Source organism: Lepisosteus oculatus, chromosome 5, assembly GCF_040954835.1.
Source record: "Lepisosteus oculatus isolate fLepOcu1 chromosome 5, fLepOcu1.hap2, whole genome shotgun sequence".
NCBI lineage: Eukaryota > Metazoa > Chordata > Actinopteri > Semionotiformes > Lepisosteidae > Lepisosteus > Lepisosteus oculatus.
In genome coordinates, this window is record NC_090700.1 from 43679955 (window position 1) to 43696345 (window position 16391).

A 16391-nucleotide genomic window follows, 5' to 3' on the forward strand; every position below is an offset into this window, starting at 1 on the left:
CTCCTTTATTTCAGTTCTCCAGTGGGACTCTGGTGGAACCTGCTGTTTATTCTGGAAATTCTTCGCTCAGTTGGGTCTTGAATCTTTGCCCTCCCTGCTTCTCAAACTCCAGACAGAATTAGGGATCCTGAAAATATTCATTTAAATTCATAAATCATGCAGGTGTGTAACCAGTCACATGAATTAAGTGTACTTTGCTGGTACGTTTTGTGTTCTGGGAGGCTCCCGTTCAAGGGTGCTATAGAAAAGTTTGTATTTAATGTTCTACATTTCCTTGAAGTGAAACTTCCTTTGCGTTTTTTTCCCCATCATTGCCAGTTAATCTGGATCTCCTGCCTTGACTAGGCTGATTTGCAACAGTTCCTCTTCTGTAACACGCTCAGCTTCTCGTACACATCACATTACAGTTGCATTTGTTGCTATTACATAACCAATATACTGACAAGGGATAGGGTCATCATCTAAATATCAGTACGACAGCAGTTTGTCTGATATTACAGAATTCTGGTCTATGTGTTGATGCAATGCTCAGTTTTTTTTTTGTTTACAGCGATTTAAAACCAACTGAGAAGGTGGCAGTTGTGCCCCCTTAAAACAAATTCTTTAAGAATGGTTATTTTTTTAATTCTTTGAAAGGTACTTTAAAGATTCATTAGATTCAGCAGCTGTGGCTCTTGCAGCTTTACAAGGAGAGCGTGTTAGTGCAGAGTGTAACGTACCCTGAGGGAGCTGGGCCAGGTTCTTTTTCCCTTTGTTAGCTTAATAGAAGATAAACAAATGTCATGGTATATGGTAACAATAGCTTGTATCCAGCCTGCAACTTTGGCTACACATCTTTTTGTCCGACGAATGAATATTTTAAGTTCTTCCTTTTGATTCCACCACGCTTTCATGGGAAACACTTTCATGAATTTATAAATATGATATGGATAAGTTATGTAAGGCACACAATAGATGCCCTTTTGTGATCTAGATTATGCACAAACATGCTTAGAAATCAAGTGTTAGATCCTCACCATCAGCTAGAAAGCCCTCTATAAAATAATTTCAGAAACTACTGGACAATGTTTGTCAGTGCACATGCATTTTTAACATTATTTGCAGATGCTTATAAACGTGTTTGGTAAATAACCCTAAGAAACAGCGTTGTGACAATGTTCATCCAAGGCGGTGACATTTTACTGTTCAACAGTTTAATTATTTATGAAATTTTATTTTATGGGAATCTGAAAATGTGACAGTCCATCTGTCCATTTTCTAACAGCTTCTTCTCGTTCAGTGTTATGGGGGAGCCAGAGCCTATCCCCAGCAAGCAGCAGGGTACAGTCTGGACACACACTACAGACACACTCACACCAGGGCCAGTTTCCCCAGACGCCAATTAACCTACCAGCAAGTCTGCACTGTGGGAGTAAACCAGAGCACCTGGAGGAAACCCATGCAAATGTGTGCAGAACATACAAACTCCATGCAGATACCACTCCAGGAATTTAATTTTGGGTCCAGCATTGAGAAGTAGCAATGCCAACCCGTGCGTCAGTGTACCACTGTGCCACTCAAAATGTGACAAGTGGAAGTAAATTAATAAAATATTTCAATGTATGCATTTTGAGAGGAGAAAACCATTCTTCAAAAATGCCTGCTATTTAGGATACTTTTTTTTCTTTTCTATCATACAATAAGTGCAGCACCACATTTCACTACCTCCGTGTTTTTTAATGGTTTTGCTTATTCCATCAGGGAATTAATCAATAGATTTGGAAAGCAGAGCAAAATTAGGAACCAAATTGTGAAATTGTTGGGCTGAAAGTGAACATCTTAAACCAACAAACACTATTAAGAACTGTGCATAATGTAAATTGGCTTGCACATCAGTCTTTGTAATCCTAAGTGAATTTATGCAAATTATATGAAAGAAAATTCTAATTTAACATGACAAGCTATTATAGTTTTGAAGCTGACCCTCAGATTTTTGAGAAAGTTAAAAGCAAATTTAATTTTTTTTTTAGAGTGATATTTTCCCATAATATTACATACTCTTTCCAAGATGTTATGAAGTGTTTCATCAATAGTTACAAATGGAATTGGAATTGCTCGGTTCCTTTCAATACAATTCAGACATTGGAAATGAATATTTATGGGTGGGATCAGATTGAATTGAGCAGCAGCTGGAATTAGAATAGAAGAAAATGAATGCACCACCAGTTTTTATTCATAAACCTTTTTATTTTCATGTTACATCGAACATCTTACATCAAAAACCAACAGGCAGCAATAATTATTTTCACATTTTCACAGGAGAAATTGCAACACTACATTAAAATATCGGTAGCTCAATGGATTTATAATGCAGGGAATTGACAGTAATGACAATTATGCTGCTTAAAAATTTCTCTTAATGATCTACATGGTCAGTGAAGAGGAAAGAAAAACAGTGCCTCTGTCTTTAATTTGACCCACAGTGCCATCTCCACCCTTCAGCATATGCTTCTGATGAGATCATTTCTCTACAGAAAAAAAAAACAAAAATGTGTCACATTGGGTACCTACTGCCTGTACATAGCAGGGTCTTGTTTCTTTGCTAATTTCCATTCCACTACTCAGTTTGAGAACAGAATTTCCCTTGAAGACAGTATTAACCTGGATAACAAAGAGGAGAAAAATCTAATTAGGCCAGATCCAATCTTTTCATCTTGCTGTATGATGCAACAGGTGATCTAAAGCGGTCTTAAGGAGTGGGGGCAGCAGAAGGGGGGTTGTCTGTCATGCCGCCTGGAATCTGGATCATGATCGTCACTGCTTCTCTTACCCAGACAGCTCTCAGGATGTCTTTGTTGGGCTCTGTGAAAACTTAAGCTTGTCATATCATGTAAGGGGAATACTTGACGTATAATAAGGTAACTTATTTAAGTAACTTGGTTACAATGCTTTCTCATAAAAAACAATGTTAAACACAAATTCTAAAAGTATATTTAGGGATGAAGTTATGAAATTGTTGCATCTTGATATTGTTTTTAATTGTTGTGTAAGGTAGTAGTCCATTAATGTACAGTAAGTGTACTGCAGTTTGCGGCAGGCATTCAGAGAACATGAGTGTCTGGATTGAGAATTGGTTATTAAATAGACATATATACACATAAGGGATGCACACTCAAATTAGGGTGATGTAAGTAGTGGAGTACCACGGGGATCTGTAGTAGGACCTCTTCTTAATTTATATCAGTGATCTAGATTCTGGAATCTAGACTAGTCAAGTTTACAGATAATATCAAATTAGGAAAATTAGCAAACATTGTAGAGGCTGAAAATTAAATTTGAAAAGATTTAGATAAAATTCTAGAGTGAGCAAACACCTGGCAGATGATGTATAATGTAGACAAGTGCAGGGTTTTGCACAAAGGGGCTAAAAACATACATTTTAAATGGGAAATGCTGAGCTAGAAAAAAAAAACTGAATGAATTAAAACAAATGTAGTTGACTTAGTTCATGTTGACATCATTTACAGTACATGTTCTAGACTCTTTGGTAAAGAAATTTAAAAGGCAAACAAAATGCAAGGATATATAGTTATAAACATGGAATTAAAATTAAGGGATATAGTTTTAAAATTGTAAAACACACTAGGAAGGCCTCATCTAGAATATTTTATACATTTTTTTATCACCAAAGCATAGAAGAGATATGTAGAAGCAGCTCTATAATAAGTCCAGAAAAGAGCAACCAGATGTACAATATTATGGAACTTAAGTCTCGAGAATGATAGGCTGAAGGAACTAACCCTTTTATATACTTGGACAAAAAAAACTGTGAGGGGATCTACAATCACACAAAACACCTGGATGAACTATTTGGATCAACCAGTTACTACCAAATGTAACTATGATAACTGTCACTCTCTCTTCTAGTAATTACAATTTTGGATAGCAATTTAGGTAGCCTACTTAACTGTAATAATAACTGTAAATGGCTAAAATGCTCCCTCTTGTTTGTAATATTCCTTATGTTTCTGTAATTAAAGTACAGTAGAGGAATTTATTGCCATATGTACATGTTCATTGGAACTCTTATTTGTGCCGATCTCACAGATCATGTACAGCACAGCTGACAACACAGTACAACAGACAACACCACATGATATAGACAGTACATTAACAAATGGCACCTAATAAATAGTAACAGCCAGAACAATACATCATAGATAAAAATAAATATGTCCAAATCAAAAGTGCATAGTTCAGAGATACATTGAGTTTGAGGCTTTGCACAGCTATCCGTTAAGGGTGAGCACTGCATCCGTTTCCTGAATTAGTGAACCATAAGAAAGATTTGAGTGCAAGGTGTGTTTATTATAATTACAGGTTCATTGGTCAGTGGTCAAGTATTCACTAGGTAAGTTTAATATTTTACCATCTTGATATCACATTCCTTTAGCCAGTGTAGATTTGTCTAGTCTAATATACAAGATTATGAAACGGATGCTTTTATATATGACAGGGGCAGGAAATGCAGGAGCACAGTTGTCAAAACAGAGAAGATACAGCAGAATTGGAAGAGTTTGTAGAAGCTGGAATTTAATTTTGCCATCACAATCATTTTCTGTGTTGTTTGTAGTTTGGATTTCAGCATCTAGAATTGTGGCAGTACTTCACTTCAGTGTGTGTGATAACGGTAGCCACAAGCAGCTACTATTGCAAAAACAGAGGAAAAGAAAGTGTGTTATTTCGAACATGGCAAAGACTATGCCTTCTGCCAAGGATTTCATTTTGTGGGGATGTTTACTGCTTGCTGACATCTGCCGGCCTGGTAGAATTCCCCAGTGGCGGACCTGCGCTCCAGGGTCCTTGGGGTTTTAATTAGTGTGGCCGTGCTGGAAGCAGTCTGTAGTGCTGAAGACTGATAATAACTTTCATCTCACCTCGCTTAGGTCATTTTACAACAGTTAGATAAAACACATGGTTTAAGATCTTTATAGGTGAGAGGAGGACATAGCCGAGCTCTTATTCCATTGACTACAGTTTTTCTTAAATGAATGATTTAACAGATATGTAGCATCATGGTGATTTTTAGGTTTAAGGACACCACTTTAATTTAGTGTTCTTGGTTTTTTAACCTTATTGCATTTTTTTTGCATGTTTTAGGGCTTGAAAAGCTTGTAACATCCGCAGAACAACTTTCTCCTGCATTCAAATATATTTAGACAAAATTCAACACCAGACAAACACCTGACAGGTGACATTTAATGCAGGAAGGCTCAGTGTTACATGCAAGTACCAGAAACTGAAGCTGCAGATGGAAGATGGAAAACATTGAGCGTAAAGAAGCTATCACAAAGACTAAGGTGTTTTTGACACATTGTTTCCGAATTTTTTTTTCAGAATTTGACAATGCACTAGTAAGATCTCAGTTAGGGGGTTATTCATAAAACCTAGTTTCTTTCCAACTTGTTGTGTCCTTTTCCATTTAATAAATAGGGATCACCAGCATGGGAGACGCATTATAGTGAGGAATGATGCATTCACTCATAAAAAATAGTCAATTGCTTTTAACAAAATAGAACACCACACTCACACAACTGCTGTTGGCAAAAGTACAGACTTGTCGGTGGGAAAAATTTAATTATATTTTATTCTGTTTTGACGTCATTGTTATGTCAGAGTGTGACATAATATTTTTTATCTGTAATAATGAAATGTATATACAGGTATGTTTTATCAAAGTATTGCAGTAAAATTTCTTCTAGCAATTTCAATTTTGGATAGCAATATAGGTAGCCTACTTAACTGAGACAGTGAAGGGCGTTGTAAAGAGAAAGGAAATGTAGTAACAGTAGCCCATACATTTAACCCACAAAATGATTACAGCATTTCTGTTTCTGATCATGACACAAGACAAAGGCTTCAACTGAGCTGTAAACCTTTTCCAGGAGCTGGGCAGAGAAACAAATACTAAAGTCCTGCTTAATTGTACAGTTCCTGTTCGTGCAAAGCCAGCCCTGTATATCCTTGCAATGGGATCATTCCGTTAATGTGTGGGAATACAGTCTGGGATGAGCCTGTTGTCAGTGTTTATACAAGATTTCATATTTCCATTTCCTTCAGTGATATTTGCTCAGCACAGCTTATCAATATGTTATTGATATATCTGATTATTACATTTGCCCCCTTTCCATATTATTGATCAATTATGAAACTAGACTGTAACCTCAAATATCAGCATTTATTACTTTTCATGGTGTCATATTTTTCAAGAACCCATTTGTTATGTTTGTATTTTGTTATGCATTTTGCTTTGATTTCAGTGTCAGAATGGGTCCCTAAGGTGTGTGGGTGAATTGGGGTTGATGTAGTTAATATAATTGGTGCAATATAATTAGTGGAGTACCACAGGAATCTGTATTATGACCTGTGCCGTTCTTATTCATATCAGAGATGTACCTTATCTTCTGGTATAGTTTCTACATTAGTGACGTTTGCAGGTGATACCAAATTAGGAGGATTAGCAAACACTGTAGGAGTAGTAAATGGAATTAAAAAAGATTTAGATTAAATTCAAGACTGGGTAAATACCTGGCAGATGATGTAGATAAGAGCAGTATTTGCCATGGAAAAAACAAACTATAAATGCCTATCTGAAATCCATTTTGGGATCTTTTGTTTAAAGAGTAATTAGTAATGCCTTATTTAGAATATTGTGCACAATTTTGATCATCACTTTAGAGAACAAATATTGCTGTTCTTCAATCAGTCCAGAGAAGAGCAACCAGGTATTCAGGGGCTTAAGGGAATGTCTTACACTGACATACTTACAGGGGGTGGTGCGGTGGCTCTGTGGCTAAAGATCTGTGCCTGTGGCTGGAAGGTTGCAGGTTCGTATCCCGAGGCTGGCAGAGAAATCCTACTCAATTGGGCCCCTTGGGCTTAAATGGCTGACCCTGCACTGTGACCCCAAGCTCCTCTCCCTGTCTGTGTCTCATGGAGAGCAAGTTGGGGTATGCGAAAAGACAAATACCTAATACAAAAAGTTGGATATGGCCAATGAAGTGATCTTATCTTAAAGAATTGAACCTTTTTAGTCTTGAATTCAGGAGATTCAGGGGGACCTGATACAAGTACTCAAAACTGACAGAGACAACCCAGCCGTTTCCTTCAGAATGAACGCTGAAACGTGAACTAGAAAACAGAAGTGAAAACTACATGGAAGTGCACTTATAACAGACAAGGAAGCACTTCTTCACAGGTAGGGAAGAACCTTTGTGGGAGTTTGGAACAACCTTCCCAGCCATGTTGTTGAAGCCAGTACCCTGCCGTCCTTCAGGAAACAGCTGGATGAGACCCCAAGTATTAACTGGACAAGCTAGAGGAGCTGAATGGCCTGCTTCTTAAAGTTTTATTTGTTACGAGGTTTCAGAACACTTGGGGAAAAAAAACAGAACTGTTCCTTAGTCTTTCTGACCCCTGTTGTGGCGTGTCTGTTTCAGGCCAAGCCCTGGGCCCAGCCAGCAGTCTCCTGATGCTATGACGTTTTGTCATCAAGACACTTCCATTGGTAGGTACTGCCTTTCAGTCTCTGGCTATTCCACAGGTGCAATGGCAAAATAAAGATGGCAGGGTATAAAAGAGTCTCATCCATTTCTTCTTCCGGCCCAGTATTTGTTCCATCTATCCATCCTTCCAATTTCAAAACTGCTTAATCCAGTACAGAGTGACGAAGGAAGCTGGATTCTATTCAGGCAAGCAACAGGGTCAAGGCAGGGAAGTCCCTGGGTGGGATGACAGTCCATCACAGACACACACTCACAGCAGGGCCAGTTTTCCCAGAAGCCAATTAAACCACCAATATGTCTGTAGACTGTGAGAGGATGCTGGACCTAGAGGTGCAAACGCAAGGAGAAGATACACACTCCACACAGATGTCACCCCAGGAGTTGAACCCCAGCACTGCAAGGCAGCAATGCTAACTGCTGCACCACTGTGCCACCCAAAAGTCATTATTGTTTTATTTAAATTTCTTTTAAATATTATACAAGGACTCAAATCAATAAACACTTTGTGATGGTATGGTAGTGTTTGTGTTTAATTGTAGGGACAAATCTCTGTTGAAAAGTGAAAAATCTGTGCCAAGTTTATTACTTTTGTGTCTTGTCCTTTCTTGGCTGATTTTACAGTCTACAGCTTGTCTTGATAAACAGTAAAGGACTGTGTGACTGCTGTGCAATTCTTGTTGCATAATTCTCATAGATTGCCTAGATTAATGTAAAATGTACTGCTTTGACTTGCAGCCAATAAATAAGGGATTATAAATTGTGCCTTTCTATCTAAAAGAAATCCTGATGCGACTTGGCATAACATTTAGTATATAATAAGTAGACATATTTTGCTAAGAAGAATTAAAAATGATAAGATATTATTCTGCACATTTCTTGCATAGAGGCTGCAATGTTGGTTAAATTGTATGTTCCTTGTCTCAAACTGCTTCTCCTCAAGAAACTGGCATCTTATAACCATGATAAAACGTTCTAATCAATATTTGCGCATTACAGCTCTGGATGGATTCCTAAATATAGTCTCTTTCCCCTTGTGTCAAAATCTGATACTGTGGAAATCATAAGCAACAAAGAACAGCTGCCTTTGAAGCCCATCAGACAGAGGTCTTGTTGCTTAGAAACCTGCATAGATATCCTTTTCCTACAGCATTTAGGAAACCTTTTCTTTTCTCACACCCTCTCAAATCTTAAAATAAAACAGACCAATATATTTATCTATGTTGGTGAAGGGGGGGGTGGGGGTTGCTTGTGAATTGTCTTCTGTCAGTGAGTAGACAGGTCACTTTTTATTTCAGCCTGTGCTGGCAGGGGGAGATAAAAATGGAGTGTGTGCTTTACTGCTGGTCATTGTTCCATGAACGAGTAATAGCTTTGTTCCATGCTGAAAAAAAGAAGAAGGAAAACACAACGTTTCGACCATGGAGCTTTCTGAAGAAGGCTCCACAGCCGAAACGTTGTTTTCTTTCTTCTTTTATTCAGCATGGAATAAACCTATTTCTTGTTCCTTTGCAGCCTACGCCTGCTGACGCAGCTACCCACCTGAACTATTGTTCCATGAAGCTCACTGCTGTCTGAGTGTGTGCGCACATACAAGCCTTTCCAGGAAGTGGCTCTGTAATGGTACTAAGGATGTGTGTGGCACTCCAGCGCTCCTGTACCTGCCATGGACTGCTTCATTACCACCCCAAGGCTACTGGCCTTTAATTCTTGTCAGTTTTGAGTTCCCCTCCCCAAGTTAAACCCTAAACCTGTGCTTTTGACCGTACATTCCGGCCCGCGATCCGCTGGCTTTCTTTCCTGCTCGTATAGAGTCCTTGGAGGGGAAATGAAGGTGCAGCCAGCAGGTAACTGCTTCCCTCCTTGTTTTTCCTTCTCAGCTGTTTGCAGAAACGACGGGAAAAGATCAGGCAAATGCTCTCGGATTGACCAGATCGATCAGACGCGGGCTGGCAGCCCTTTGTTGTTGTGTTGTACTGACAAGTGTTAATCATTTGCCTCGTTAGAGCTTTTCTGACCGAGAGCAGTTGGGAAACCAGATGAATGGGAAGCGCGTGTGAATTTTAAAGTGGGTGTTTATGTCCATTGGTGATTCCTGGCTGTGCTCTGAAAACCAAAGCCTCTGATGAGTACCAGTCTATAAGAGGTTGAGTTGGTCAGTTTTTAATATTAAATGCTCCTTCCCTGTTTAGCCTTTTTTTTTTTTGCATCTTGTCCAGGGCAGCTTTCGATCGTGACCGTTGTTGTTTCCATAATGGGATCCATCTGTTCTGTCACAGGCCCTTCTTGCACAGACCCAGACTCTTGCATTTCAATTAGTGAGACTTTTAACTTAAAAAATGATCTGAGATTTTAATTAAAAGAGGATTATAGCTACTGTGTGATCTCCTCTGTAACCTTGTGTTTCTTGAATATTAATGGTATCACTGAGTTATACCAGTGTTTTTTCCTCCAGGGCTTATAGCAAGTTAAAATGCTATAAGAGATTTTCCAACTACTGTATGTAGCTTGCATGACACATTTTCCTTGTACTGTATATAAGATCAGCCTTAAAGGATTTTTAAGAAAATGATTTTTGGATTTCCATGATCCTCTGGAACACACATCCAAAGAGCAACAGACCCTGCTCTAGATATACAATTAAATATAGTGCATAGTATTTAGTTTGCAAGCATAAATTAAGCGCATATGTTGATTTTCTTCTTGAAGATTCACTACACAGACAAACAGCTTGTCATTAAAATCTACATCTGAGAACTTTTAAGTGTAATCATAGATGGAGGTTTTTTTATAACCATAGAAGTTTCCAGCAGGCATTCAGGGTTTTAGTAACAAACCCTTCTGCACTGCATATTTTAAGAGTAAGGTCATATTAATTTGACAACATTACAGTATGTTAATGATGCTGTGCGAATAATTATGCACAGAAGGGTAATTTAAGTGTTGGATCCTGTACGTAGACTAATCAAATGCTTTAATATGAAATAATTAAAAATATACAGCAAGACCTTTAATTATTAACCTCTCTTCACTTGATAGCATAAAGAACACATTGTGGTACACGGACAGGCTAGTCTCTTATTTCTTTGCTCTGTGAGTTATCTCATCATTTATTATTTAGGAATGATTTACGAAATTGCATTTTCTCATTTGTAGTCATATTCCATTTCTGTCCAGTTCAATGGATGAAGGGAATTTGGACTAGAAGTCATGTAGTAATCCAAGGCCATAGGGCAGAATCTCCTACTGATTCTGGGGTTGTTTGAGGTCTTCTAAACAGGGTGACTGTATGTAGAAGACTGAGAGCTGAGAGCCTTAGACACAATCTGGAATTACAATAAACGTATGTTACCAATAGTGCAATCCGAGGGTTCCCTTAAGTATTTTCGTCTATTATAACAGCCTGGACTGTTATCAGTACCTCTTAACAACATCTTAAAAATAATCTTATCATTTAGCCATTTTTAATTGACCTTGATTGGAATCTTTAAAAACATGATCAGAATACAGTAGTTCAGGTGGGTAGCTGCGTCAGCATGCGTAGGCTGCAAAGGAACAAGTAATAGGTTTATTCCATGCTGAAAAAAAGAAGAAAGAGAACACAACGTTTCGGCCGTGGAGCCTTCTTCAGGTGTGAGAGAGACAGGGCAGTAGGCAAAGGTAAAGTAGCGGGAGAACAAAGGTTGGGAGGGAGGAGGAGTGAGAGGCGGGAGCAGGGGACAGAAAGAGAGGGCAATCAAGAGGTGTGAAGTCAGAATGGGTGCAGAGAGGTGTGAAATGAAACTTCCAATGAATGGAGAAAATTTAAAAGAACAGTAGTCTGTCATTAAGAGAAGGGAGAATGTGTGATCCTAGCTGCAGACAGAATAATTTTGGTTTCGGTGGTCTTTCTGATGTATGAGTTCGGAAAACCATCTTTGAGAACACAGACGGAGAGATTAGAGTGGTCGTGGCTGTCAGAGGTGAAATGAGAAACAATGGGCTTGGAGAGATCTTCACAGCCCTGATGTGTTCTCTGAAGCGGTCTCCGAGTCTCCTTCCTGTTTCTCCAATGTAGATGGCTGGGCATTTAATGCAAGAGATACAGTAAATAAGGTTGCTGGAGGTACAAGATGCTGTCTGGGTGATCCGGAATTGTCCTGAGGGGCCTCGAATGAGCGTGGTGGTGGATGTGTACTTGCAGGTGATACAGCGAGCTCTGTTGCAAGGGAAAGTGCCTGGTGTGGATGGTTGTTGAGGGCGGTCAAGGGATCTGTGAACAAGGAGGTTACGCAGATTAGGTGGTCGGCGATATGAGATGATAGGGCGATCAGAAAAGAGGGCCCCAATGGAGGGATCATCCTGTAGGATGGAAAAGTTGTCGTTAATAGTCCTGGGGATAGGAAGTGTGTTAGGGTGGTAAGGAAGCACCAAAGGAATGCGGTTGTTACGGCGGGAGTTCCTGATCGGGTTGATGGTCCAGGGGGTGTTTTTGGCTCGGGCAAGGGCCCTGTCAATCACACTGCTGGGGTATCCTCTGTTGATGAAAAAGGAGCACATTTCGAAAGTAGCTGTGTGAATCCGTGGGTTTGTAATAAACTGAAGTGGACAGTCGGGGGTAGTTGATAGACAAGTGGATGTCTAGAAATGGAAGAGTAGTGGAAGATATGTTAACCCTATATTTGAGGGACGGGTGGAAGTTGGTGAAATCGTGCAGGAAGAACTCAAGCTGATCGTTGGAGCATGTGGCGGCACCGATGCGGTCATCAGTATATCGTTTGTAGATATACAAACTATGGGACATATGTCAGGGACATAGCCAGTGTAGGAAGCGAAGAAGCGTTCTTCTACCCAGACGACAAAAATATTGGCATAGCTGGGTCCCATTCTGGTGCCCATGGCAACTCCACTCACCTGTTGGTAAAAAATACTATTGAAAGAGAATGCGTTCAGTGTGAGGATCAATTCTGCAAGGCGTACCAGGGTGTGGGTGGGTGGATCAACCACTGTGTGTTTGTCCAGCGTGTGCTTGAGGGCTGTAAGGCTGTCATTATGGGGAATGACGGTGTACAGAGATGTGATGTCCATGGTAAAAATGTAGCATTCGGTACCCTGAAATTGGAAATCATTAAAAAGTTGGAGCGCGTGGTTGGTGTCTTTGATGTACGAGAGAAGATCTTTAACCAGCGGTCTCATGATCAGAACACTTCAACTATACAGGAGCAACCAATCTGAAGTGTTGTGGCTGTTAATCCACAACATTTGCTTAATTCGATCTAATCAGTATATTTTCAGGTGTGCCTCATCATTGACATAATGTCTTGCCCTTTACACAGTGATAAAATTAAAAGGCTACTTTTTTGTGCTGTAAAACACATCTGTCTGGACAAATTGTCAGCTTGATACACATAGGTTACATTTTCGGTAGATCCTTATAAGGCTGTGTTTGTGCATGAAGAAGAAAAATACTGACAAAAAAGAAGAACAAATAGAAAATATCTCAGACTTTTGCATAGTAGTGCATGTAAATACTCTGAAGACATTCTTCTCCAGTCTTGTAATAGATCCTTTACTGTGAATTCAGAATGTTCCAGACTGCAGAATCAAGGTGGATTGTCTGCATTATCTGTGACTAACAAACAGTAAATTATGATAATTTATGTATGAGCTTGGGTGTCATGCTGGTGCAGTGGTTACCATAGATGCTTCGCAGTGCTGGGACCCTGGGTTTAATTGTCTGCGTGGAGTTTGTGTGTTCTCTCCGTTTTGTATTTGAGTGGATTTCATCTGGGTGCTACAGTTTCCCTTCACAGACCAAAGACAAACTGACAGGTTTATTGGCTTCTTGGAAAATTGTCCCTGGTGTGAGTGTGTCAGTGTCTGTGTCTATCTGTGCCCTGAGACGTCCCATCCAGAGTGTACCTTGCCCGTATGCGTTGCTTGCCAGGTTTGGCGCCGACTCTCCTGTGACCCTGAATTGGATGAAATGGTTAGAAAATGGATGGATGGACATACTGTAAGAGCTTCAACAGTACCCAAGCCTCTTGTGTTTGGTATAAGGGAGAATGAATAATGTGAAATTTACACAATAATTTAAAGTTTCCTTCTTAATCTACGGAGGGCTTTTAACATAAGAACCAAAACACATGCTATTGCTGTTCCCAGTTTCCCTTATCTGGGTCTATGATTCATTCCTTTCAGCTGCACAGAGTACTGGTTCCCAAGCCTGATCCTGGAGGAAAACTGTCTAACCGATTACATAATTGGTCTGTTTGCTTGTTTAGACTTTCATTTAACTTTGTACTGTAGATAAAGCATCACTTCCTGCTATTATTTTGTTTAGTGAGGTTTGAATACTGGTTGAATGCTGATTTTGGGACTCATGTACAATATATTTCTTTCCTGATCAAGCATTTATTCTGTTTTAAAGCAAATTTACAAAATGTCTGTGCAGCGCAGTATAGTATAGTACAGGTCTTTTAATACAGTTCTGCACTAACCAACTGCCCAGTATATTTTATTTCAGGGGAATTAGTGAAAAAAACAGGTCTGATAAATGATCCAATTAACTCTGCAAAAAGGCCTCCCTCATGGCCAGAGATTGTGTAGATAACTCAGTTCTAACATTGCAGCAGCAGCATCCTAGTCATTAGTTTACTGTCATCAGATTATAATAGACTGATACCTGTATAGATGCCAGTGTGAAAATAAAATAAACATTGTTTTGTTCAAATCTGTGGTAGTGATCTTTACTTGGAAAGCTCTATTTGAATAAATTACCCTTATTTTAATTTAATTTAATAGTAGCAGTCAGAAGTATAGTAGTAATATTGTAGTAACTATAGAGTAGTTAGGCTATAGACATAAAATTCTCCAAATTAGAGAGTATTTGCTTTCTAATCTATATATTTGGTGTATATATCTGATCAATCCGTTATGGATTGCTGGTTTTTGAAGCTCTTCTGAGTTCATTACAGTTTTTTAACGGTTACAGTTTAACATAGTGCCCTAGGGTTTTGGTCTGAATTTACATTTCAAGCTGCCATGAGAAGTTTATAAATGATTCACAAATGCTCAGTTAATTGGTTAGGAATGGCATTTTGGCTCTCTGGTCATAGCTGTTTGCAGTGTTCAACACACTCTAGCAACCCAACCGAGCAGTACCAAGAGCAAAAAACTCTAAAGAGAGTATTAAGAGAACAGATATCCAGAAAAAAATTAAAATGCCTTGAGAGTAACAGTCATGGCTACTGTCAACCAGTGGAGAGCCTGCATGTTAAAATCCTACTACGAAGGCTAGATAAAGAAAGGTCATTTCTTTATGCTGTCCATGACGGAGTGCACAGAAAGCAAGGGGAGAAGTCTCAGATAGACGTCACCCTGAAAGACATTTGTGAATACGTTATCTGTTGAGAGTTTGTGTGAAAATGACAAAAAAATTAAAATACCTAAAGAAACTAAGCTTCCCCATGTTCCAAGTGCCAATATAAGATCCTAGTGAGGGAGAGTAAGTTAACGTCCTCTTTTAAAAATAGTAATTTTCTTAATCCTGGTGATACATTATTCACAAGCCCATTTGCTGCAGCTCTAAAAAAATGTTTTTACTGTTTAGCCATGGCTGGATTCTGTGTCACTAAACTTTTTAGTTTTTATGGAAATTCACAATTTTAGGGCTTGTAGATGTGGGGGGTTTTGTTATGTGTTGTTTTCTGCACCCTGTTGATGTTTTAAATAGCTCTGTGCACAGTGCTCTTATTGACTGGATTTTGCAGTTGCTGCGCAATATATTTTTGGCACCCCTGTAGGTAGATTCCGATCACAAGATAGGTGGTGGCTCTCTTCCCTGATACAATAATGAACTTGTACTGTATGTTTTCTCTAAATCACATTTGTGGTTTCAGTCATGTAAGAAATTCTGAAGGGGATTCTAGGATTCTTCTTCTCATCCAGACCAAAACCTCTGAAATGGAAAAAAAATGGTTTCTTATCTATTGGAAAAAAATCTTAATGATATTTTGAGACCAAGGGTAATTTAATTACAGTTAATTTGTGTCAGAATTGTATTGTGAGGCAAATGCTGATGAGGCTGTAATCCTTTCCCCCTCTTTTAACCCTTATCTCAGGCTTTTTGCTTGTATTTTAATTATAACAAGAAGAAGAAAGCAATAAAGCAAAAATGTTAATCATTTTTGTTCCTGGAAAACATGTGATTCCTAGCTGTTAATTGTATACAGTAGACTTTTAACTGGATTCTTCTCACTTAACCGAATTAAGCCTGGGGGTAAAAGAGAAGAGCCAATTGCACCAGATGCCTTTTTGAATTTTTTCTTTGCGCCTTTGTCACATACTGTATGTGTCCGAAGTTTAGATAAATACCAGTGTAGTTCTAGAACTTGCATTGCATTGTTGGAATGTGGTGCAAAGGTTGTTTAGACTTATTCAAGTGAATAAACATCTTTCAGATAGTCTTCATAGAAGACTGGAAGTGAAGTAACAGAAAGCACATGTACAATTTTACTGAGCTATATTTGTATTTAACTAAGCAATAATTAGAAAGGGAGCTGTATATACACATAGTGGATACGAAATGGAAATACCTGGGTAAACAAGAGACACCAAGAATATTGAAAACAAGAGCTTAACATCCCATCATGCTTAGGGTCCTGTATAAAATGCTGAACAGGCTTGGCTGCCTGTAATTGTGTGTAGCACTGCTGCAAGCAGAAACCTCAGTGGGTTTAGGCCTTCAGGAGACTCTCAGTGACATGATCTTCACTGCTCACCAGCTGCATGAAAAATATCAGGAACAAAATCAACCTTATATGTTATATATACACACTTTGTGGCTCCCTTTGACCTCATGAAAGCTGT

General features: G+C 38.9%; 1 protein-coding gene across 8 annotated transcripts in view; it reads left to right on the top strand.

Annotated features, from left to right (window-relative positions):
• Nucleotides 1–16391, top strand: part of LOC102683994 (NAD(P) transhydrogenase, mitochondrial-like) — an 82895-nt gene that overhangs the window by 6161 nt on the left and 60343 nt on the right. For 2 of the 8 annotated variants that reach the window (XM_015342909.2, XM_015342902.2), the window contains exon 2: nt 7479–7546. The exons of the other annotated variants lie outside the window; for them this stretch is intronic. In XM_015342909.2, the coding sequence (XP_015198395.2) occupies nt 7516–7546 (31 nt within the window). In that variant the 5' untranslated portion in view covers nt 7479–7515. The remainder of the gene's footprint in view (nt 1–7478; nt 7547–16391) is intronic. 8 annotated transcript variants of the gene reach the window in all.